At 41.2% G+C, this 24,796-nt stretch overlaps 1 protein-coding gene across 8 annotated transcripts in view; it reads right to left on the minus strand.

Moving 5' to 3' along the window:
• Window positions 1-22,342, minus strand: part of HPS3 (HPS3 biogenesis of lysosomal organelles complex 2 subunit 1) — a 45,043-nt gene extending 22,701 nt beyond the window's left edge. For all 8 annotated transcript variants that reach the window (XR_009563785.1, XR_009563784.1, XR_004042962.2 and 5 more), the window contains exons 1-5: window positions 22,008-22,342; window positions 7,889-8,380; window positions 7,168-7,339; window positions 6,979-7,064; window positions 3,466-3,658 (exon numbers count right to left, since the gene is read on the minus strand). Coding sequence is in view for 3 of the 8 variants with exons in the window: in XM_060298503.1 (XP_060154486.1) it covers window positions 3,466-3,658; window positions 6,979-7,064; window positions 7,168-7,339; window positions 7,889-8,380; window positions 22,008-22,224 (1,160 nt within the window). In the remaining 5 variants the exon portion in view is untranslated. The remainder of the gene's footprint in view (window positions 1-3,465; window positions 3,659-6,978; window positions 7,065-7,167; window positions 7,340-7,888; window positions 8,381-22,007) is intronic.
• Window positions 22,343-24,796: the final 2,454 nt, after the last annotated feature.

Genomic DNA, 24,796 nt, shown 5'->3' on the forward strand with positions numbered 1-24,796 from the left:
AAGCCCGTGCGCCTAGAGCCTGTGCTCCGCAACAAGAGAAGCCACGGCAATCAGAAGCCCGTGCACTGCAACGAAGCGTAGCCCCTGCTCGCCACAACTAGAGAAAGCCCGTGCGCAGCAACAAAGACCCAGCGTAGCCAAAATAAATAAATAAATAAAATTTTTTAAAAAATCAGAACGTGAGAGAAGTAAAAATGAACTCTATTGAAATAAAGAAATGAAGGACTAAAGCAAATCTAACAATAACCTTAAAATAGAAGAAATACTTCTTTAACAAGAGAATCATTCTGACATTTTCACAGCAGCGAGACTTGGCACGATGTAGAGGCGTCAGTCAGGACTCTCCATCTGTTTGCTGGGGCTTCCACTTTGGTCTCAGCCCACTGTCAACTGTGTCCATGTCCAGAGAGCTCTAGGATGTGACCTCTGGAGTCATGACAATAGCTGGGACGGTAGCACCGCCGCTTAGAAATCTGGGGTAGAGGGTGCCCTCACGAAGAAAACTAAACAGAAGGGACTTTGAGATACTGCGAACCAAAAGAAGTACCTGCAGTGGGGCCAGGATGACAGGTCAGAGTAGCTATGACCACAAAGATGACCTTTAGGTTCTAGAGAGAAAAAGGCTGCATCCTCCAACTCACCTCCAGCAACATTAATCCAGCTATTAGCGGTCGCTGGAATACTAAGCAGCAGTATAAGAGAAGAACAAAGTGAACTGAAGTGTGCTGGCCTGGAAAGACGTCCAGGATACGCTGCTAAGCGAAGCAGCAAGTTGCTCAAAAGTGGATATCGTACGATCCACTTCTGTAAAAATCAAACCATAGCTGTTTATGTATTCTTTTAAAAAAAAAAAAGTTGGATGAATATAGACCAAGTGTTGACAAGGTTGACTCTGAGAAGGCAGATTATGGGAGGCCTTCCGATTCATGTATGTCTACGAGGATAACATTTTATTACATGATTTTATATTGTTCTTAGAGTCTTTTAAAAAACATTTTATTGCTTTTTTTTGAGGGTATATAAACATATCACTATTCAAGAAACTTTTCAAGACAAACTTAGGGATCAAGATATTTCTAAAATACTACCTATTGGGTAAAATAAAAAATATGTAAAAATTAGTTCAACAATATAGGATTTTAAATATAGGGGTGGGGAATCTTTATTAAGAATCTGAATTTACATATAACAACCGCTATTCTAATGTCTAATGCTTCCATAGTCAGGTTAATGATGGCAGAGTATTTTTTGGTGCTAATATTAAGAAAAGCTTCAATAATTTCCCACCTGGAAGCAGGCCAGATTTTAAGTCTCTTCAAGCCCTCACTATACTATGTTTTCGGGACTCTACATTCCAAACTAGTTCATGACATACTCTGGGTGGAGGGGCATTTAGAGGGTCCACTCACTAAATTCTCAGTGTCCTGTACATTTATACAATCAGATGGATAAAAGATAGTCTGTTGTATAAATATTTGGGGGCAGAAATAAAGATTGTCTTCCTTCTTTCTCCCTCTAATTTTTCCTTGGTTTCTGAGAAGCTATAGTTTTCTGGATTCTTCCGCATCTTTACAGACCCTTCTCTTTTTCCCCTCGCTTTCTAAACATGACTTTCACCAGTTTAGTTCTCCAACTACTTTTCTCTGTCTACACATTCTTGGGGTCATGATCACTACTTTGATAATGAGCTCTTTTTTGTTGGTAATAAAAATATCTAACCTTTCCTCTTTTCCCTAATCTTCAGTCCTATGTGTCCAAAAACCTATCAACATTTCCTCTTGGTATTCCTTAAGCACCTCAAACTCCAATGTCTAAACCAAACTTTTCTTTCACCCCATGCCACAGCAGCCTCCATTCTTTCATAAAAGCAGGCTCAAAACTGGTGGGTTTTCTCATGTCTTCTCCATTCCCAGTATCCCACTAGACATCAAGTCTTGTAATTCTCTCCCATCCATGCTTCCTTCTCTTCTCACTGCTACTGCCCAGCCCAAGTGCAACCCCTCATTATCCTTACTGAACCATCCCAATAGCTCATTATCTATGTTCAAACCATCCTCCACAGTGGCCACCACTCATTTACCTAAAGCAATGCTCTATTCACATCCCTTTCTTTGGTCAAAATCTCAAAATATTCCTTAATTTCCAAAGCCCTGAGTTCTCTCTCAAGCACTGTTTTCCCCATTTCTCTATGTTTCAGCTCCTTTACATTTAAAGGACATAACTACACAACACTTTGGAAATTAAAAAGACTAGCTACCTCCACACTGTTCGTTTAAGGAACACACAACAGCATTTCTCCCTACACCACCAGGGAGTGAAAAGGCAGGGGAGTACCCCCGCTAGGAGTGGGTGTCAGAATCTCCAGGTGGGTCCTGTGCTGTGTGAAATACACTCCAGCACCTGCTGGAGATTCTGATATTACCACTCAGCTGAAAACAAAACAAAACAAAACAAAAATCACTGTCCTATGCAATTAATTATTGGACACTCCTGCAAACCTGGACATAGCTTTGTTTATAGCTTTCCCTCTATCTAGAATGTCTTTCTCTTCCAATCTCTATGTGTCAAATTCTAACTAGCTTCCGGGCTTCACTTCAAACGCAAAAACCTTACCCGTGTGACTCAGCCAGAAGTAATTTCCCTCCTCCCACAGCCTACGCCCCTTTCACGAAGTCTTAAGACATTTTTCACTAATCTCCTAGTGTTTGCGTCCCTGGTCTCTGGCCCTCTCTTATGTTGTTGCTTCAGAAAGCAGATGGTGTGCCTTATTCACAGGTGGTTGGCCAGAGGGCTTAATGCAGTGCCTTGACTATAATCTAAACTGAAAAAACAGGAAATAAAACCATAAGTATCACTTACTGCTGAGATAAAAGGAAATGACATTAAAGCCCTGCTCAGGAGCCCAGTTTACATGCCAGATTACTAGGGTAAGGCAACTCAGAAGACATCCACCACCAGTTAGCCACATGACCGTGACCACCCCCAACCTCTGGATCCTTTCCCCATCTACGCTACTCAGAGGGTAGAATCAGGCAGTCTTTCTGGCCTCTTGACAGTCCTACACCATTATCAATTAACTCAACTCATACGGAAAAGATAGAACAGCAGTGAAAAAAAATTAGGAAATCTAAAACAAAGTCTAAAGAGATGCCCTGACTGGCCCCACTGACCTTTCATTAGAATTCCCTATGAAAATCTTCCCTCATGAAGAACTTTATACTTCCTTAGAAAGATCCCCATCCAGGCTAAGAAAATAAAACAAAGGCAAAACCGGAATCTACATCTCTGACATTGAAAAGGCAGGTACGGGCCATTAAGAAAAGAACAAAAAACCCACAGATGTATATCATTGATGTACAGTGCCATGCGACGGTGCACATAATTCTCATTTAAGGATTTAGAAAGCACCTCAAGAATTTACAGAGAAATAAGTGACTCAGAAGCCAGCAAGTGACTGGAACATACCTCGTGATGACATGCAAAAACTGTGGTGTGAGCACCGCCTGCTGAGACTTCTCAGGATACTGGTAGACTGACATTAATTCAACAGATTTGACAACCATGTACAGATAGCCCACATGAGGTAATGAGAAAAAACAAAAGAGGCTCAGCAACTCTTTCTCCTGAGATGAATGTTTTCTCTCAGAAGTAAGAGACCCTGCATGAAGAAAACAAACAAAAAAACAAACCAACCATGAAACCAGTAAATAAAGGGAACCAATATTTTGACTTTTCTATGCAAAAAAGTCTATAAATGGAGAACCAAAGAGTTGCTTAGGGGAAGTTGCTCTTTATATAAGAATGCCAGTAAAAAAAGAAAAAGGAGGGCTTCCCTGGTGGCGCAGTGGTTGAGAGTCCGCCTGCCGATGCAGGGGACACGGGTTCGTGCCCCGGTCCGGGAAGATCCCACATGCCGCGGAGTGGTTGGGCCCGTGAGCCACAGCCGCTGGGCCTGCGTGTCCGGAGCGGGTGCTCCGCAACGGGAGAGGCCGCAACAGTGAGAGGCCCGTGTACCGCAAAAAAAAAAAAAAAAAAAGAAAGAAAGAAAAAGGAGTGATATAATATCACCATTTGAAACCCCTAATAAATTAACAGATCTAGGTGATCACCATCAATGGTTGTCAACCATTGATTAACCAATGGTTGTTAACAAAAAGAGCCAACCTAATACTATGTACCTTCCAAGAGAACTCAACACTTGTTACCAAAAAAATCATGATCATCACCATCACCTGATCAAGCCTGTCTAGAACAGCACTGTCAATAGAACTATAACGTGAGTTACATATGTAATTTGAAGTTTTCTAGTAATCACTTTTTAAAAAATAAAAAGCAGGCCAAATTTTAAAAATATATTGCATTAATCCAACACATCCAAAATATTATCATTCTAATAAGCAATCAATAAAAAATTGAGATATTTTACATTTTTTGTTGTACTAAGTCTTTAAGACCTAGTGTTAATTTTACATTTACAGCATATCTTAATTTAGACTAGTCACATTTCAAAGTGCTCAATTGCAACATGTGACTAATGGCTACCATACTGAACAATGCAGTTTTAGATCAGAGGGAAATACAGGGATACAGGAACATGTTAAATGACACTGTGGGGAGTCAATCAGCAAAATCCAGATTGTGGGAAATTCTGCAGTAATAGTGCAGTTTCTTGCTAACTAAATTGCAAAGAAAAAAGAAAGAGAGGGGAAGGCAGAGCCTACATATTAAAAGAGAGGTAGAAGACATCAGAACTAATTGCAACGTATGAACCTTACTTGAAATCTGATTCAAACAAGTAAATTGCAGAAAAAATTGTTTTAGACAATCAGGGAAATTTGAACTGACGGGTATTTGATGATATCAAGCCATCTTTAAAAAATGTGAAATTACATTTGGGGTTTGTTTAAATAAAAGAATCCTTTTCTTTTAGAAACACATGCTGAAATATTTAGAGATGAAAAGGTATACACTCTTGGATTTGCATAAAAATAATCTGGCATGGGGTGGGGGGTGGTTATGAGGCAACACTGTTGAAGTTGTGTGATGGGTACATAGGGGTCACTGTACTATTTTCTCTACATCTGTGTGCTTGAAATTTTTCATAATCAAAATGTTTTTAAAAAAACATATAGCTCTGATTGATACCCTTCAAGGACACCATCAATAACAGAAGAAAGTTCAATTATGGCACTTCCACAACTGGCCCAAAGCAACTGATCCAGTTTCTACTTCCTCCTCTTTCCTACACACATCTGTGCTCTAGTTAGACAGAGCTGCTTGCTAGTCTCCAAACACACATGATGGTTTTACACCTTGCCTGTGTTGGTTCCCTTTATGTAATACCTTACCAAAATGTCCAACTTCTAAAAATTTTACTCATCCAGCAGGGCCCAGCTCATACATGTACTACCCATCCCCTCATCTGTCCACTAAGTAAACATCCATCAGACACCTCAGACACCTACTACGTGCCACTGTTCCAGGTTCTGGGTATACCACAGTGCACAAGACAAAGTAACTGCATTCATTCTAGTGAGGGGGAGTGGGGTGGAGAATAAACAAACTCTGCAGTATGTGGAGAGAACAGTTTAAATAGAGAAGTCAGAGGAGTTCTCTGTGGCGAGGTGATACGTGAGCTGTGAATTGAAGAACTGGAAGACACCAAGTAACGCAAGCTCTGAGGGAGGTTCCTTCTGAGCACTGGAAGAGTAAATAACAGGTCTTAGATAAGAGTGTGCTCGGTGTATCTGAGGAAGAGAGAAAAGTCACATGGATGGAGAATTGTAAGAGGGTGAGTGGGACAAGAAGAGCTCCGAGTCAGGGTCACGGAGGCCATGAAAAGGATTTGGGCTTTTGTTCCAGGTGCTGGGGGAAAACCCTGGATAAAGAGCTAACCCTCTAAGGTGGCTGTGTGCCCTCTGGTCTCCTGCCTCATGTTACACCTCCCTCTCCCTTGCTTCTCTCAGTTCCGCAAAGATTCTCCCTCGGACACAAGGCCTTCACTGCTTCCTCTGTACCAACCCTATCCCCAAATCGGCCCCTATTCACTCTGCAGATCCTCTTTCTCAGGAAGCCTTCCCTGACCCCAGGAGGAGGTCAGGATCTTTTGTTATACACTCTCGAGACAGGGTTCCTCTCTCACAGAGTGCTCAGGTCAGAGTGTAATTGTGTACTCTTTCTTGTGATCATTCCATTCATGTCTGCCTCCCCCCCGCGAGACAACAGGCTCCCTGAGTACAAGTACTCTGCATACTTTTGCTCATTATTGGTTCCCTAGTATTCAGCACAATACCCGACATAGTAGGTACTCAGTAAATGTTTGCTAAAAGAAAGAAAAAAATAATGAAGGTTATAAACCCATTTAATCAGAAAAATATTCCTATCTTTCCCTAGGCAACTCCTAAAGATATTAAGCGGGCCAGGACTAAGTACAAAACTTAACAGTGATTCTTAATCTCGGTTGCCCATCATATTGCTGGGGAGGTTTTAAAAAATACTGATGCCCAGGCTGCATAGCTGACCAATTAAGTCAGAATCTCCAACACGTAAAGACTGGGCAACAGTATCTTGAAAAGCGTCCAAGTAAGGCCAATGTGCAGTAGGGTTGAAAACCACCGCTCTAAATGGATTTCCATTCAGTCCACATTCTCCCACCTGGCTCACAAGGCCATCATAAGCAGCTCTGGCAAATGACCCAGCTGGACCCAGATGAACCTTAGCTATAACAGGGCTTCCATTTCCCTTTTGGGACCTAGAGACCATTTCAAACAGGGAAATGGGTTCTGTCAGTCACATCCTCTCCATGGCTTCTCCTAGCAGTCACGACTTCCCTTTCTAGCACTTACTGTTATTTGCTAAGGAATCTGCCCAAGGCCACAGGGAGCCTCAGTAGAAGAACCTAATCTACTTCCCACACCGGTCTCCCCTCCCGTCCGAGGGCTTTTTCACCTCATTGCACCGCAGCACTGTCATACTTACCAGTTTGGTAAATGGGCAGCAGCTGAAGTGAATGCAACTTGATGTCATCCGACAAGACACAGGATGAAATATCAGGAGCAAAACGTCTGTGAGTTTAAAGAGAGAGAGAGGGGGGAGAGATCTAATTTCCATGTACTTTAAGTAGGTAAATATATATTAAATGCTGGTGAATAAAAAGCTTTCTAGTACCTATAGAGCAGGTGCTGAACGTGGAAATATTTTATTTTTTCATCAGCTAATCCTGTTGACTCCAGTGTAACAGCTATTCCAGACTGTTTGCTTTTTTCACCAAGAAGTTCCATGGGCTTTTGGCAGATAACAAAATCATCTGACTCAAGCTGCAAAGTCTCATTACTGATGTCTTCAAAAATAAAATTGAAGAAAATTATTTAATAACTCCAAGTACCCCTCCAATGCAAATCAGATTGCACAATATCCCCCCACCAATTAAATAGACATAGGAATAATTTATGCACACACATCTCACGTATTTATAAAGCACTATGATTTTGAAAAGTCTCAGCACTTGCTCATTTATCCCTCACAACTGATAAAGTACAATGGGCTATTATCATCATCCCCATTTTACACACGAGGAAATTGAAACTCAGAGATGGTATTCCTAACCCGAGGTCATTCAGCTAGTAAACATGAGGACTGGGTCCAGAACTCCTCATCCAGCAGCAGCTGTTTCATTATTTCTCATGACAGATATATGTGGAAATACATTTACATGCTACAGAATAAGATATGGGCAGCCAGAAGATAAATCCAAATCCCATGTATTAGGAACAACTACATCATAAATAATGTGGCTTGCAATACACATACTAGAGCCTTTCAGAGATTGCCAGAAATAAGGGTTTTCTCTGCACCCAACACAAGAAAGTAAGCTAAATTCATTATTTACCTTCTGACAGTTTCACTGGATTGTTGGTCTTACGTGGATGGTGGTTAACACGCTCTCCATTTTTGGGGTCTGACTCCAGTTTTAGGATTAAAACCTCTAAGTCTGACATGACAGCGACATATCCAATACAAAAAGAAATTTCAACAGGGGTGATATTATCTATATGGATAATTAAAGAACGCTCAAAGTCCAATATTGAGAATTCTTCATTAATGATCTGATACTTCAAACTAAATAAAACTAACTTATTTGTGCAGCCAACAAGAAGGTCTCCTTTCACAGGGCAACAGGAAATGCACAGGGGGGCCTCAGAAAGCGGCATTTCCACAATAGACATCTGGTCTCTGAAGGTTTCACTGAAGGGTGCCTCCACGTCATGTCCGACCATTCGGATACACACTCGGGAGTTTTCAGTCCTTTTACTTCTCCAGTTCACATAAGCGCGCAGAAACGTAGCTTTGTTTTTCTCTTCAATTGCTACCAAATAGTCTCCTGAGAAAGAAATAAGATTATACTTAGAATTTGTAATTAGAAACCACCACTTACCTTGCACCATGAAAAGGAACTATAACTGAATCTAATGTGAATGTTTGAATTAAAGATTGACTAGAACGAAACTCTAAGTAACAGGATCTTAGGTGTATTTTTAACTAGTAGACATTTAGATTCTGAAATACAATTTCCCCCCATTTTAATGTCTTCAGATAACCCATTAATTATTCATGAAGCTTACAGAGAAATTCTACGATTTATTCCTATGAGAGCTCTAAGTGTTACCGCAGCTCTGAATCTACAGCTCTAACGAAGTTCTCCTGACATAAAGAGTTTGGTATTAGTGTGATGTTAAAATTAGGTATAAATTCAGGAACTCTGAAGAGGTTAGCAGAACTTATACTACAACCCTTCCCCTTCCCACAAAAGTCGTATCTTTATGTCAACTCTGAGAAACAGGATAAAGCCATACATATTAAATAAAATTTCAATCTAAGTTAATTTTCCCTTAATTGTTGATTTTCTTGGATTATTTTAAATTACAAAGTAATTTTGGAATCACTCTTTGTTGTGAGAAGTCAAAGTGATAAAGAGGTGCAAAATGAAAAGTATTATGATCTCTCCCCGGCAGTCCGATCCACGAGGAGACAATGTTAACACACACAGCCTAAACCCGTGTCCTTCTAAACCTTTCTTTCATATAAACCTAGATCATAGAGTGGTAGTTTGTCATTTTTGTTTTTGTTTTTACCAAAATGGAATCACACTAAATATATTTAACCATCTGCAACTTTAAAAAATTACCAATGTATTACCAAAAGATTACCAAATATCTTTCCCTCTAGGTTAGATACATGGATATCTAACATCCTTTTCAACATCTGCAAAATATCCTGTATGTACATGTGCCATAATTTATTCAACAATTCCCCTACTGAGATACTACATTCAAGTATTTCCAGGGTTTTTTTGCTACTATACTTTATACTGTAGTAAATTGGCCTATACCGCTATATTTATTTAGTGGCGGGGGTAAGTTCCAACGGCATAGATTCTCAAAAGTAAGACTATCAGGTCAAAGGGCAGGTGCATTTTTAACACATATTGCCAGATTATAATCACAGTTATGTAATAGAGATTCATGTTGTCAACAGCGCTGTTTAAACAGCACTACTTTCCCACATCTTCACTAGAACTGACTCCATGTGATGGGGAAAACATGGACTCTAATGGTTATTATAATTTATATTTTCCGGACCACTTATAAAGCTGGCCATCTTATCCTATGTTTATTCAGCCATGTATAATTTCTCTTCTGCAAGTTATCTACTATTTTATTAGGTTGATTTTTCTTATCGAGGAAGAGCAGCTCTCTGAGTAAAAGCGATAATTAATCCTTCATTGGCCATGAAGAGCAAATCATTTTTGGTAGTCTATAGTTTGACTTTTGACTTTGCTATGGTTTGACTTTGTATGGCATCTTTTACAATATGTAACCAGCTATGTATCTTTTCCTTCTTGGCTTCTGTGTTTCCGAACTTGCTTAAACAGTCTCTTATGTTCTCCAATTACATAAACACACACTTACATATTCTATTTTAGTGGGTTTTTAAATTTAATTTTTTTTTTTTGGCTGCATTGGGTCTTCGTTGCTGCGTGAGGGCTTTCTCTAGTTACAGCGAGCGGGGGGCTACTCTTCATGGCGGTGCACGGGCTTCTCACTGCGGTAGCTTCTCTTGTTGCGGAGCGCAGGCTCTAGGCATGAAAGCTTCAGTAGTTGTGGCATGCAGGCTCAGTAGTTGTGGCTCACAGGCTCTAGAGCACAGGCTCAGTAGCTGTGGCGCATGGGCTCGATTGCTCCACATCATGTGGGATCTTCCTGGACCAGGGATCGAACCCGTGTCCCCTGCATTGGAGAGTGGATTCTTAACCCTGCGCCACCAGGGAAGTCCTCATTTAAATTTTTAATCTTTAGAACTTTGTGGGTCAGAGGGTATAAGTCAGTGTTATTCTGAAAAGAGAACTTACTATATGCTAAACATTATTAGGTAAACAAGCCCTTTTCCAATGAATTGAAACTGAAATGCTGCTGTTAGCACACGAACTTCCCATATACAGATGCAGCAAGCAAGCGGGGGCAGCCCCTTTCTGCAGACACCAAGTGGGCTGGCCAAGCCCCTCCTCCTCCAGAATGAACCAGCCTTCAACAGAAGCAAACCTTCTCCTGTGCTGGTTCCTTTGATGCCACAGAGGTGGAGCCTTGTACCTGTTCTCTCCCCAGAGATCTTGGTGGAATGCCTAAATATACCCCATAGGCCCCATACATTTGCTCACTCTGTTCCAGAGAAGCAGTCTGATGGAGCTGGGGGCAAAAGATGCCTTGTGGCCTCCATCTTCCTTGAATTCCCTCAGTAAATACATTAAACAAAAATTTTTATTGTGGTAAAATATAAGTAAAACTTACCATTTTCACCACTTTTAAGTGTACAACTCAATGACATTAAGTACATTCACACTGTTATACAGCCATTACCACCACCTCCAAAACTTTTTCATCTTCCCCAAAACTCTGAATCCATTAAACAATAACTCCCCATTCCTACCCTCTGTACACGGTTTTTATTACTTAAATAATACAGTATAGCACCAATGCTGAACAACATGATTATGTGCAATACATAAATATGAACTATTTGTACACATCTGCAGATCTAACTCAGAACTAAGGTACATAAAATTGAAAGCAAAACTAAGTGCATTAATAATAAAAGTGAGGGGCTTCCCTGGTGGCGCAGTGGTTGAGAGTCCGCCTGCCGATGCAGGGGACACGGGTTCGTGCCCCAGTCCGGGAAGATCCCACAAGCCGCGGAGCGGCTGGGCCTATGAGCCATGGCCGCTGAGCCTGTGCGTCCGGAGCCTGTGCTCCACAACAGGAGAGGCCACAACAGTGACAGGCCCCCGTACCGCAAAAATAAATAAATAAATAAAAAATAAAAGTGAGGGGGTGGAGTCAAGATGGTGGACTAGGAGGACGAGGAATTTGCATCTCTGCATGACCAAGGCACCTACCAGGCACCGGTGGGGGATCACAGACACCTAAGGGGACAGGAGGAACCACCAGCGACCGGGTCCTGAGCCTAGGCACCACCCCATGCTAAAATGTCACCCCCCCACTGGCCGAGGTCCCACCCCACCCTAAACCCCACCCTTGCCTAAATTCCACCCCTGCCTAAACTCTGCCCCCACAGCCAAGACTTTTTTTTCTTCTTTCCTCTTTTACATTGGGGTTCTGTTTTACCTTGCTGATTCATTATTGTTGATTCATTTATATTTTTATTTTTCCTAAGAAATCTTTTATTTTTCTAACTTATTTTATTCTTTATACTTTGTTATTGATCTCTCCTTTTGGCTTGTTCCCCCCCCCCTTTTTTTTCTTTTCTCTGTTGCAGTTTTATTTTACCTTGTTGCAGTTGTATCAATTATATTTTTATTTTTCCTAATCTATTTTTTATCTTTCTAATTTTTTTTTTATTCTTTGATATTGTACTGATCTTTTTTTCTTTTCTTTTCCTTTTTTTTTTTTTTTTTTTGCCACAACACAAAGCTTGTGGGATTTGGTTCCCAGACCTGAGGTTGGGCCCAAGCTCCTGTGGTGGGAGCTCTGAGTCCGAAATGCTGGGCTAAAAGAAAACCTCAGACCCTAGGGAATATCAACCAGAGTGAGGCCTCCCAGAGGTCCTAACCTCAGCACCAAGACCTGGCTCTGTCCAGCTCCCTGCAAACTCCAGTGCTGGACGCCTCAGGCCAAACTACCAGTAAGACAGGAATACAGCCCCACCCATCCAAAAAAAAAAAAAAAATGAAATGACAAAAAAATACGTTACAGATGAAAAAGCAAGGTAAAAACCTATAAGACCAAATAAATGAAGATGAAATAGGCAACCTACCTGAAAAAGAATTCACAGTAGTGATAGTAAAGATGATCCAAAATCTCAAAAGCAGAATGGAGAAAACAGAAGAAACATTTAACAAGGATCTAGAAGAACTAAAGAGCAAATAAACAGTGATGAACAACACAATAACTGAAATTAAAAATACTCTAAAAGGAATCAATAGCAGAATAACTGAGGCAGAAGAAAGGATAAGTGAGCTGGAAGATAAAATAGTGGAAATAACTGACAGGGAGCAGAATAAAGAAAAAATAATGAAAAGAATTGAGGACAGTCTCAGAGACCTCTAGGACAACATTAAACACAGCAACATTCAATTACAGGGGTCCCAGAAGAGGAAGAGAAAAAGTAAGGGACTGAGAAAATATTTGAAGAGCTTATAGTTGAAAACTTCCCTAACATGGGAAAGGAAAGAGTCAATCAAGTCCAGGAAGCACAGAGAGTCCCATACAGGATAAACCCAAAGAGAAACACGCTGAGACACATATTAATCAAAGTATCAAAAATTAAATACAAAGAAAAAATATTAAAAGTAGCAAGGGAAAAACAACAAATAACATACAAGGGAATCCCCATAAGGTTAACAGCTGATCTTTCAGCAGAAACTCTGCAAGCCAGAGGGAATGGCAGGATATACTTAAAGTGATGAAAGGAAAAAAACCTACAACCAAGATTACTCTACCCAGCAAGGATCTCATTCAGATTCCATGGGGAAATTAAAACCTCTACAGACAAGCAAAAGCTAAGAGAGTTCAGTGCCACCAAACCAACTTCACAACAAATGCTAAAGGAACTTCACTAGGCAGGAAACACAAGAGAAGGAAAAGACCTACAAAAACAAACGCAAAATAATTAAGAAAGTGGTAATAGGAACAAACATATTGATAATTACCTTAAATGCAAATGGATTAAATGCTCCAACCAAAAGACATAGACGGCTGAATGGATACAAAAACAAGACCCATATATATGCTGTCTGCAAGAGACCCACTTCAGACCTAGGGACACATACAGACTGAAAGTGAGGGGAAGGAAAAAGATATTCCATGCAAACGGAAATCAGAAGAAGGCTGGAGTAGCAATTCTCATATCAGACAAAACAGACTTTAAAATAAATTATTGTAATAAATTACAAGAGACAAAGAAGGACACTACATAATGATCAAGGGATCAATCCAAGAAGAAGATATAACAATGGTAAATATTTATGCACCCACAATAAGAGCACCTCAATACATAAGGCAAATGTTAACAGCCATAAGAGGGGAAATCAACAGTAATACAATAATAGTACGGGATTTTAACACTCCACTTTCACCAATGGACAGATCATCCAAAATGAAAATAAATAAGGAAACACAAGCTTTAAGTGATACATTAAAAAAGACGGATTTAACTGATATTTATAGAACATCCATCCAAAAGCAACAGAATACACTTTCTTCTCAAGGGTTCATGGAAAATTCTCCAGTACAGACCATATTGTGGGTCACAAATGAAGCCTTGGTAAATTTAAGAAAATTGAAATCATATCAAGTATCTTTTCCGACCACAACGCTAAGAGACTAGATATCAATTACAGGAAAAAATCTGTAAAAAATACAAATACATGGAGGCTGAAGAATACGCTACTAAATAACCAAGAGATCACTGAAGAAATCAAAGAGGAAATCAAAAAATACTGAGAAACAAATAAAAATGAAAATACGATGACCCAAAACCAATGGGAGGCAGTAAAAGCAGTTCTAAGAGGGAAGTTTATAGCAATACAATCCTACCTCAAGAAACAAGAAAAATCTCAAATCAACAACCTAACCTTACACCTAAAGCAATTAGAGAAAGAAGAACAAAAAAACCCCAAAGGTAGCAGAAGGAAAGAAATCATAAAGATCAGATCAGAAATAAATGAAAAAGAAATGGAGACAACAATAGCAAAGATCAATAAAACTAAAAGTTGGTTCTTTGAGAAGATAAACGAAATTGATAAACCATTAGCCAGACTCATCAAGAAAAAGGGAGAAGACTCAAATCAACAAAATTACAATTGAAAATGGAGAAGTAACAACTGACACTGCAGAAATACAAAGGATCATGACAGTTGACAACAAGCAACTATATACCAATAAAATGGGCAACCTGGAAGAAATGGACAAATTCTTGGAAAAGTACAACCTTCTGAGACTGAACCAGGAAGAAATAGAAAATATAAATGGACCAATCACAAGCACTGAAATTGAAACTGTGATTAAAAATCTTCCAACAAACAAAAGCCCATGACCAGATGGCTTCACAGGTGAATTCTATCAAACATTTAGAGAAGAGCTAACACCTATCCTTCTCAAACTCCTCCAAAATATAGCAGAGGGAAGAACACTCCCAAACTCATTTTATGAGGCCACCATCATCCTGATACGAAAACCAGACAGAGATGTCATAAAAAAAGAAAACTACCCAATATCACTGATGAACATAGATGCAAAAATCCTCAACAAAATACTAGGAAACGGAATCCAACAGCACATTAAAAGGATCATACACCATGATCAAGTGGGGTTTATCCCAGGAATGCAAGAGATTCTTCAATATACACAAATCAATCAATGTGATACACCATATTAACAAATTGAAAGATAAAAACCATATGATAATCTCAATAGATGCAGAAAAAGCTTTAGACAAAATTCAGCACCCATTTATGACAAAAACTCTTCAGAAAGGGGGAACAGAGGGAACCTAAGTCAAAATACTAAAGGACATTTATGACAAATGATGATCCAACATAATTCTCAATGGTGAAAAACTGAAAGCATTTCTTCTAAGATCAGGAAAAAGACAAGGTTGCCCACTCTCACCACTATGATTCAACATAGTTTTGGAAGTTTTAGCCACAGCAATCCAAGAAGAAAAAGAAAAAAAAGGAATCCAAATCAGAAAAGAAGAAGTAAAAGTGTCACTATTTGCAGGTGACGTGATACTATACACAGAGAATCCTAAAGATGCTACCAGAAAACTGCTAGAGCTAATCAATGAATTTGGTAGAGTAGCAGGATAAAAAAGTAATGCACAGAAATCGCTTGCATTCTAATACACTAATGATGAAAAATCTGAAAGACAAATTAAGGAAACACTCCCATTTACCATTGCAACAAAAAGAATAAAATACCTAGGAATAAACCTACCTAAGGAGACAAAACACCTGTATGGAGAAAACTATAAGACACTGATGAAGGAAATTAAAGATGATACAAACAGATGGAGAGATATACTGTGTTCTTGGACTGGAAGAATTAACATTGTGAAAATGACTATACTACCCAATCAATCTACAGATTCAGTGCAATCCCTATCAAACTACCAATGGAATTTTTCACAGAACTAGGCAAAAAATTTCACAATTTGTATGGAAACACAAAAGGCCCCGAATAGCCAAAGCAATCTAAAGAAAGAAAAGTGGAGCTGGAGCAATCAGGCTCCCTGACTTCAGACTATACTACAAAGCTACAGTAATCAAGACAATATGGTACTGGCACAAAAACAGAAATACAGATCAATGGAACAGGGTAGAAAGCTCAGAGATAAACCCATGCACATATGGTCACCTTATCTTTGATAAAGGAGGCAAGAGTATACGATGGAGAAAAGACAGCCTCTTCAGTAAGTGGTGCTGGGAAAACTGGACACCTACATGGAAAAGCATGAAATTAGAACACTCCCTAACACCATATACAAAAATAAACTCAAAATGGATTAGAGACCTAAATGTAAGGCCAGACACTATCAAACTCTTAGAGGAAAACATAGGCAGAACACTCTATGACATAAATCACAGCAAAATCCTTTTTTGACCCACCTCCTAGAGAAATGGAAATAAAAACAAAAATAAACAAATAGGACCTAATGAAACTTAAAAGCTTTTGCACAACAAAGGAAACCATAAATAAGATGAAAAGACAACCCTCAGAATGGGAGAAAATCTTTGCAAAGGAAGCAACTGACAAAGGATTAATCTCCAAAATATACAAGCTCATGCAGCTCAATATCAAAAAAACAAACAACCCAATCCAAAAATGGGCAGAAGACCTAAATAGACATTTCTCCAAAGAAGATATACAGATTGCCAACAAACACATGAAAGGATGCTTAACATCACTAATCATTAGAGAAATGCAAATCAAAACTACAATGAGGGGGGACTTCCCTGGTGGTGCAGTGGTTAAGAATCTGCCTGCCAATGCAGGGTACATGGGTTCAATCCATGGCCCAGGAAGATCCTACATGCCGCAGAGCAGCTAAGCCCGTGAGCCACAACTACTGAGCCCGCATGCCTAGAGCCTGTGCGCCACAACAAGAGAAGCCACTGTAAAGTAGAGTAGCCCCTGCTCGCAGCAACTAGAAAAAGTCCACACACAGCAAGGAAGACCCACTGCAGCCAAACATAAATAAATAAAATAAATAAATTTATATAAAAAACAAAACTACAATGAGGTATCACCGCACACCAGTTAGCATGGCCATCACCAAGAAATCTACAAACAATAAATGCTGGAGAGGGTGTGGAGAAAAGGGAACCCTCTTGCACTGTTGGTGGGAAAGTAAATTGATTCAGCCACTATGGAAAACAGTATGGAGGTTCCTTAAAAAACTAAAAATAGAACTACCATATGACCCAGCAATCCCACTACTGGGCATATACCCTGAGAAAACCATAACTCAAAAAGAGTCACAGGGGCTTCCCTGGTGGCGCAGTGGTTGAGAGTCCACCTGCCGATGCAGGGGACACGGGTTCATGCCCCGGTCCGGGAAGATCCCACATGCTGCGGGGCAGCTGGGCCCGTGAGCCATGGCCGCTGAGCCTGCGCGTCCAGAGCCTGTGCTCCGCAACGGGAGAGGCCACACAGTGAGAGGCCCACGTACCACAAAAAAAAAAAAGTCACGTACCACAGTGTTCACTGCAGCACTATATACAATAGCCAGGACATGGAAGCAACCTAAGTGTCCATCAACAGATGAATGGATAAAGAAGATGTGGCACATATATACAATGGAATATTATTCAGCCATAAAAAGAAACAAAATTGAGTTATTTGTAATGAGGTGGATGGATCTAGAGTCTGTCATATAGAGTGAAGTAAGTCAGAAAGAGAAAAACAAATGCCATTTGCTAACACATATATATGGAATATTAAAAAAATGGTTCTGATGAACCTAGGGGCAGGACAGGAATAAAGGCGCAGAGGTAGAGAATGGACTTGAGGACATGGGGAGGGGGAAGGGTAAGCTGGGACGAAGTGAGAGAGTGGCATGGACATATATACACTACCAAATGTAAAACAGATAGCTAGTGGGAAGCAGCCGCATAGCACAGGGAGATTAGCTCGGTGCTTTGTGACCACCTAGAGGGGTGGGATCGCGAGGGTGGGAGGGAGACGCAAGAGGGTTATATGTATGCATATAGCTGATCCACTTTGTTATACAGCAGAAACTAACACAGCATTGTAAAGCAATTATAATCCAATAAAGATGTTAAAAAAAAGAATAAAGCTGAAAACTAGGCCTGAACACTGCAATAAATCAGAAGTAGTGCCTCGAGTCCACAGACACTGACAACAGCATTCCACTCTGTCTCTGTGAATTCATAAATTGAATAACACAATATTTGTCTTTTTGTGTCAGGCTTGTTTCACTTAGCAAAATGTCATCAGGGTTCATTTGTGGTGTAGCTTGTGTCTGAGTTTCATCCATTTTTAAGGCTGTATGGATATCGTACATTTTACTTACCTGTCAATGAACATTTGGGCTGCTTCCACCTCTTGGCTCTAGTGAAAAATGCTGTGAACACTGGTGTACAAATATCTGCACAAGTCCCTGCTTTCAATTATTCTGTGTACATACCCAGAAGTGAAATTGCTGGATCATATGGTAATTCTATAAATTTTTTGAGGAACCATCATACTGTTTTCTACAGTAGCTCTATCACTTTCCACTCCTACCACCAATGTACAAGGGTTCCAATTTCTCCACATTCTCATCAACACTTGTTATTTTCTATTTGTTTTGATAATGGCCAACCTGATGGGTATGAAGTGGTATCTCACTGTGGTTTTGATTTGCATTTCCATGATGATTAGTGATGCTGAGCATCTTTTCATGTGCTGGTTGGCCACTTGGAAAAATGCCTATTCAAATCCTTGGCCCACTTTTGAATTGGGTTGTTCTGTTGTTGAGTCATAGGAGTTCTTTATACATTCTGAATATTAATCCCTTATCAGGTATACGCTTTGCAAATATTTTCTCCCATTCTGTGGGTTGCCTTTTCAATCTGTTGATAGTGTCCTTTGATGCACAAAACTTTTTAATTTTGATGACATCCAATTTTTCTATTTTTTTCTTTTGTCAGTGCTTTGGTGTCACAGTCAAGTTACTAAATGAATTCTAAAACTAAGAATATTTGTTTAGTTATAATAAAAGCTTTCTATCGTATGTCTATAAATATATGCTTATTTCATTGGTAAAGTCTATATAGCAACTGTTTTATATATAATTTGCAAACTATAGATAGTGCCTATGCTGTCTTGTATTAATATGTTTTCAAATTAATAACTTGTCTTACAAATGATGAACTAGAACTTGCTGTGTCTACCTGGTCAGCCTTTTGAACAGAGCTTTAGAGTTCTCTCAGTTAATCCTCACAACTCTTCAAGACATTATATCCTTCTCCATTTTATAGATCAGGAATCTGAGACTCAGATAAGCTGAGTAACCTGCCTAAGGCAACACAGACAACAAACGGATGGCATCGGGGTTTAAACCTTGATCTGGTTAGCTCAAAAGCCAATGTTCATTCCACGCTGCCTCTCAAAATGTTCCAAAGGAGATATAAGTCTAGAGGATTCTGTGGAGGTTATAGCCCTTTATAAGAGAAAGGAATTAAACTTTTTGAGGTATTATGTGCCCAGGGCCTTATTTTACTTATTTTACAACAGCCTGTCTTCATTAAGTAAATTAAAAAATCATCCTTATATTTATCCTTAAGCTGAGAGTCATCGATTTTTTTAAAAAATAAGTAAACTTTTCCTTTTATGCACAAGATCATAAACCTGGTTAACACTAATACCAGATTAACGAAAAGGCTGCACTCCTACGACAAAATGGATATCAGAAGGCAGAAATAACATACAGTGTATGAAAATATGTTTTATGATTTTAAAGAAGTTGAGGGAGGGTACGGCTTGGGGGGAGATAATAGACATTCTAGGGCTCTTTAATGTACTTGTGCTAAAGGACAGGCAATGAGGGTCACAAGGTCTTGTCCTCTCTGCCTCACCACCTCCAGACACCCCATAAGCAAGTGTCCAGCACCAGAGCTCCCCACACAGCACTCAACCCTGGCCACCAGGTCTTTCTCCCTCAAGAGCGAGTTCTCACATCTCCTCTTCCTCCCTTCACACACAAAACCTATATTAAACTTCCATTACTGATGATGATATTTAGGGCCCATCCTTCAAAATTTTGACCTACATTCTAATACCCCCAAACTTTATGAAAGGAGACTGGCATCCTGCTAATTAGAAATGGAAAAACAACACAAAAACTTGAAAATGTTTTCTGTTTGGATAAAAGACCTGCAAAGCATTTACAGTAAATATAAATCCCCGATCTAAGATTCACTTTGTTTTTGACAGGGTGGGGGGTGTGGAGGAGACCCTGGGCTGAGAGCAGGAATCCCCATGTCCATGTTACTGTGAGTGGAAGGACAGAGACAAAAAAGAAAAAGCTGGAAAGTGTAAGACGAGTTATCTGGCTATCAGCATAGCTAGGAGTCCACTACCTGTGGATTGATAGAAGCTGTACCCAGGCATTGCGTTCAAGCTGAAAGTTACCCTTGAGCTATCTGACTCATGCTAATGCCACACCACAGGACTCCTGAAGTTTCTTAAGACAGCCAACTGAATTACAAAAATATCTTTGTTTTTCAAGGCTTCAGTACCATACTACTCACTGCCTACAGCAGCCAGTAAGGCTCTAGGTCAGTGATTCTCAATCCTGACTACACACCAGACTCACCCGATGCTGGGCCACACCCCAGGAAACACAGTTTCTCTAAGGTCGTGGTTCAGGACACAAGTAGCGGCATCAAAGGATTCCCCAGAATCACCACTACTGACAGGCAAGAAAGCTAGAGGTTTACATAACGCCTGCCACTTCCAATTCTAGATTAAATGTCCATTTGGAAGACAAATGGTACAAGTCATGTAAACAGTGTCTGTATGTCTGTCTCTCCCTCACCAGCAGACACACACATACTAATGTTGAAACTGGTGAGTTTGCCACTCAGCAGAGCTCTTGAAGGTGAGAACTCCTGGGTCTAAAAAGGAGGTGGGATGGGGAAAACTACTAATATTGTGAAATGATTAGGAGAGTAATATCATAAAACATACCAAAATCAGAATCTTCTGCTGAAAGAGAACTTACAGATCTAATAAGTGGTTTTCAAACTGGTCTGTGGGCCTGCGGGCCCCTATTACGTCCTCACTAATCAAAAAGAAAAAATAATAACAGTATAGTAAGTTGCCCATAAAGAAAGACATCCCATGTTTGGAGCTAAGTGTTTCTCCTGTTATCAGTATAAATAACGATGACGGTAAACAGTAGGGCTTTTCATTTTTTTAAATATATATCTTTACTTGACAAAATGAACAGTCAGATACTGTGTATGGTAGCCCCACAATTCTTTGCTGATCCACAAAATTCCAATGTCTGGAAATCACTGATCTAGCATTCAAATTACTTCTTTTTTTTTTTTTTAGACAGACACTGAGACCCAAAAGTTTCTATAAACTCACATCTAATCAGTTGCAGACAGAGTAGCGATTAGGCAGAGATCTCCAATCCTCCAGGTTCGTGCTCTCCACTTTATTAGTAAAGTACCTCAGCCAAAGGCTTTTCCACCCTAAATACTGCAATTTACACCTTTACACCCCTCTTGAAAAGCAGGATTCAAATTTTAAGTGTCTTATCAGGCAGTTAAAAGAATCCTATGGTGAATTTTTCTGTCATCTTAAGTACCTAGTTTTAAATGTTGGATTTTTCTAAAATAGGGAGACACCCACACAGTACCCCCTTGGCATTGCTTCACGTTTCTGGTGGAAAAAGAGTAGTGGATGCTGTTACCCTGTTTGGGGAAAAAGGGGTCTAAGACCTGAGCTCTATGTATACAGATTTAAAAATCAGCATGTAATGTGAGCTTTCAAAAATCGACAAGAAGTAGATAAAGGACTGGCCATAAGTAGGAATAACTGTTGAAGATGGGAGTAACTGGGGGTTCAGGATACTATTCTCCCTACTTTTGTGTGTACTTGTTTTCTATACGAAAAGAAGTTTATTTGGTTTGAAGTGTCTGGGTTGAGTGGAATCCAGCCACCCAACCAAGGTACTTCCCGGCGAGGACGCCAGAAAAGCAGGAACAATCAGCGTCCCCCGCCCACCAAAGGCGGGCTCTAACCTGTGGTTGCCAGGACAGCCGCACAGCGCACAACTTCCATCAGCCGCCAGACCTGGCAAGACCGTCCGGCAAGCACAAAGTACTTCCCCATCCAGAGCTATAGGCGTCGCTCGGTCCTCTAGGAAGGAGGCCCCAATCCGGGGCCCAGGAGCCCCCTGACCCCACCGCTACTCACCGGCCTCACTGTAGGCCAGGCGCAGCACCCTGCCCAGCGTGGAAAAGGCACACCTTGGCTGGCACAGCCCCTGGCCGGCGACTGCGAACGCCTCCACTTTGCAACCGGCCGCCACGAACAGCGCATCGCGTCCCCCGCCGCAGAAGCGTTCAGGCTCCAACTTGCAGGGCACCACCTCCTGCGACCCGAACGGGTGCAGGTTGTACAACTGCACCATCTCAGCAACCTGCTGCGGGCCGCCCGGCGGTGCCCGCTCCGGCCAGCCCGCCCCGCGGGGCACCCGGAGACCGCCTCGCGGGACGCGGAGGCTGGACCACTTCCGCGAGCAAGTGAGCTGAGCGGAGTCACGTGAGTGCCAGCAGGCCCGCTAGCGGCTCGGATTCTTAAAGAGGCCGCTACCGGGCGAGGGTGGAGCCGGAGGAAAGGTCGCGCCCGCCCCGGCCGCCGCCGCGCCCCGCAGGCCCTTAGTCCTTTGGCCTTGGACCAGGCCACTCAGGGCTGACCACGCCTCCGCGCCCAGGAGTTGGTGGGCACAGGGGTCACTGTGTCCTTCCCTTCGTCTTTTCACGTTACTGATTTGGACCAGGCGAGATGTTTAGACCCTTGAGTACATTTAAACACTTGATCATCAGTTTCTTGTACCATTTTATACTTGCTTCAGCCTGTGAGCTTCTGGAGAACAGGACTGCAAAAACCGAAGTGGAGGGACTTCCCTGGTGGTCCAGTGGGTAAGACTCCATACTCCCAATGCAGGGGGCCCGGGTTCCATCCCTGGTCGGGAATTGGCTCCCGCATGCATGCCACAACTAAGACCCAATACACCGTACATAAATAAATATTAAAAATTAAAAAAAAAAAACTGAAGTGGAGTGCACACAGCTCAACTCCAGGCTAAACACACTGAAGAGTTGCTCAAAAGTACTGAAAATTTCAGAATTGTTTAGTTGGAAAGAGCAACGCCTAGAACATGCTTGGCAAAAAAAAATTTGCTGAAGAATTGTGGATGTCATCTAATGAACTCCAAATATTTGAGAAGATTAGTCCGAGGCCCAGAGGATAGATGCGCTAGGGGTGAAATCCACTGGTTCTCACTCCAGTGCTCCTAAAACTATCCTCTAATCTGTATTCTGTACCTATTCCTGACATCTCAATGTGGAGCTCCTGGTTGCAAATTCCAATTTTAAAAAGAAAAAGCAGATTTAGATGAAGCGGATATTGGAGCTACTCTTTCCAATTCATCCAGAAAAAAATGTAAGTACAGTATGGATTGCGGGATGCTGTCTTTTGGCACACAGGAAGAGAACTGAAAAGCAAAAGCAAAATTTCCTTTCATCGCCCTCATGAGCTCTTCTAAGAATTTACAGATTAGGTGCGATTGGATTGAAGTCAATTAAACTCTACCTCCATTTCCTAAACCCTCTAGATCAGGGGTCCCCAACCCCCAGGCTGCAGACCGGTACCGGTCCCCAACCTGTTAGGAACCGGGCCGCACAGCGGGAGGTGAGTGGCGGGCAAGCCAGCGAAGCTTCATCTGCCGCCCCCCAGTGCTCCCATTACTGCCTGAACCATTCCCCCCTAACCCGGTCCGTAGAAAAATTGTCTTCCACGAAACCAGTCCCTGGTGCCAAAAAGGTTGGGGACCGCTGCTCTAGATGAATAAAGTTGCCCTAAGTAATATCCTCTCCTTCAGCCAACCAATAGGGACTCTCTGGGAGACTACAGTTCACCAAACTCAGTGAGGCCAAGAAGTGGACAAGGAAGTTGCTCTGGTCAGCCCGAGCTGGGGCCGAAAACTCATAGAAGGCTCCTATAGAAAACAGCTAGCCTAACACAGCCCACAACCCATTCTTTTAGATACAACACTCATGAATACCCCCGTCTCCACAAATACCTGCCTTATGACCCTCTTTTGATTAATTTTCTGCTTCAAGCCTGAAAATGACAATTTCAGTACTAAATTAAAATTCCAAGACTAAAATTACAATTTTATTTTAATTTCACCTACATTAAAAATGTCTGTTTTGGAGGAAGAAGTGAGATTTGCTCAAAGCCTGGAACTCCAATCCCTTCTAGAGATGGCCACTTCTCCCTTACACCTGCACCTGGCTCATCTAAGATTCTTAGGGACTAGACATGCCAGCCAAGGGAAGATGGGGAATGTGCCTGGTTTCCGTGTTTGTCCATAGCTGTAAACAGGAGCTGTCTATTCCTGTTACAAATGCAGGGGCAGCAGTGGGCATGTCATCATTTCCTTACCGGAGGCTATGTTAGTCTGCTAGGGCAGTCATAACAGAATACCACAGAATAGATGGCTTAAAAAACAAAATTTTTTTTCACAGTTCTGGAGGCTTGAAGTCCAAGATCAAGGTGTCTACAGTTCTGGTTTCTCCTAAGGTCTCTCTCCTTAGCTTGCAGATGGCCACTGTCTTAATCCACTTGGGCTGCAATAAGAAAATACCACCAATTGGGCAGCTTACAACAACAGAAATTTCTCACAGTCTCGAGGCTGGAAAGTCTGAGATCAAGGTGCATAGAATAGCTGGGTGAGGGTCCTCTTCAGGTTTGCACACTGCTTACTTCTTGCTCTGTACTCACTTGCTGGAAAGGGCTAAGGACTCTGTGGGATCTCTTTTATAAAAGCACTAATCTCAGGAATTCTCTGGTGGTCCAGTGGTTAGGACTCTGCACTCTCATTGCCAAGGGTCTGTGTTCAATCCCTGGTTGGGGAACTAAAATCCCACAAGCCTGTGGCAAAAAACAAAACAAACAAACAAAAACACACTAATCTC

The sequence above is a fragment of the Globicephala melas genome, chromosome 4 (genome assembly GCF_963455315.2).
Source record: "Globicephala melas chromosome 4, mGloMel1.2, whole genome shotgun sequence".
NCBI classification, from domain to species: Eukaryota; Metazoa; Chordata; class Mammalia; order Artiodactyla; family Delphinidae; genus Globicephala; species Globicephala melas.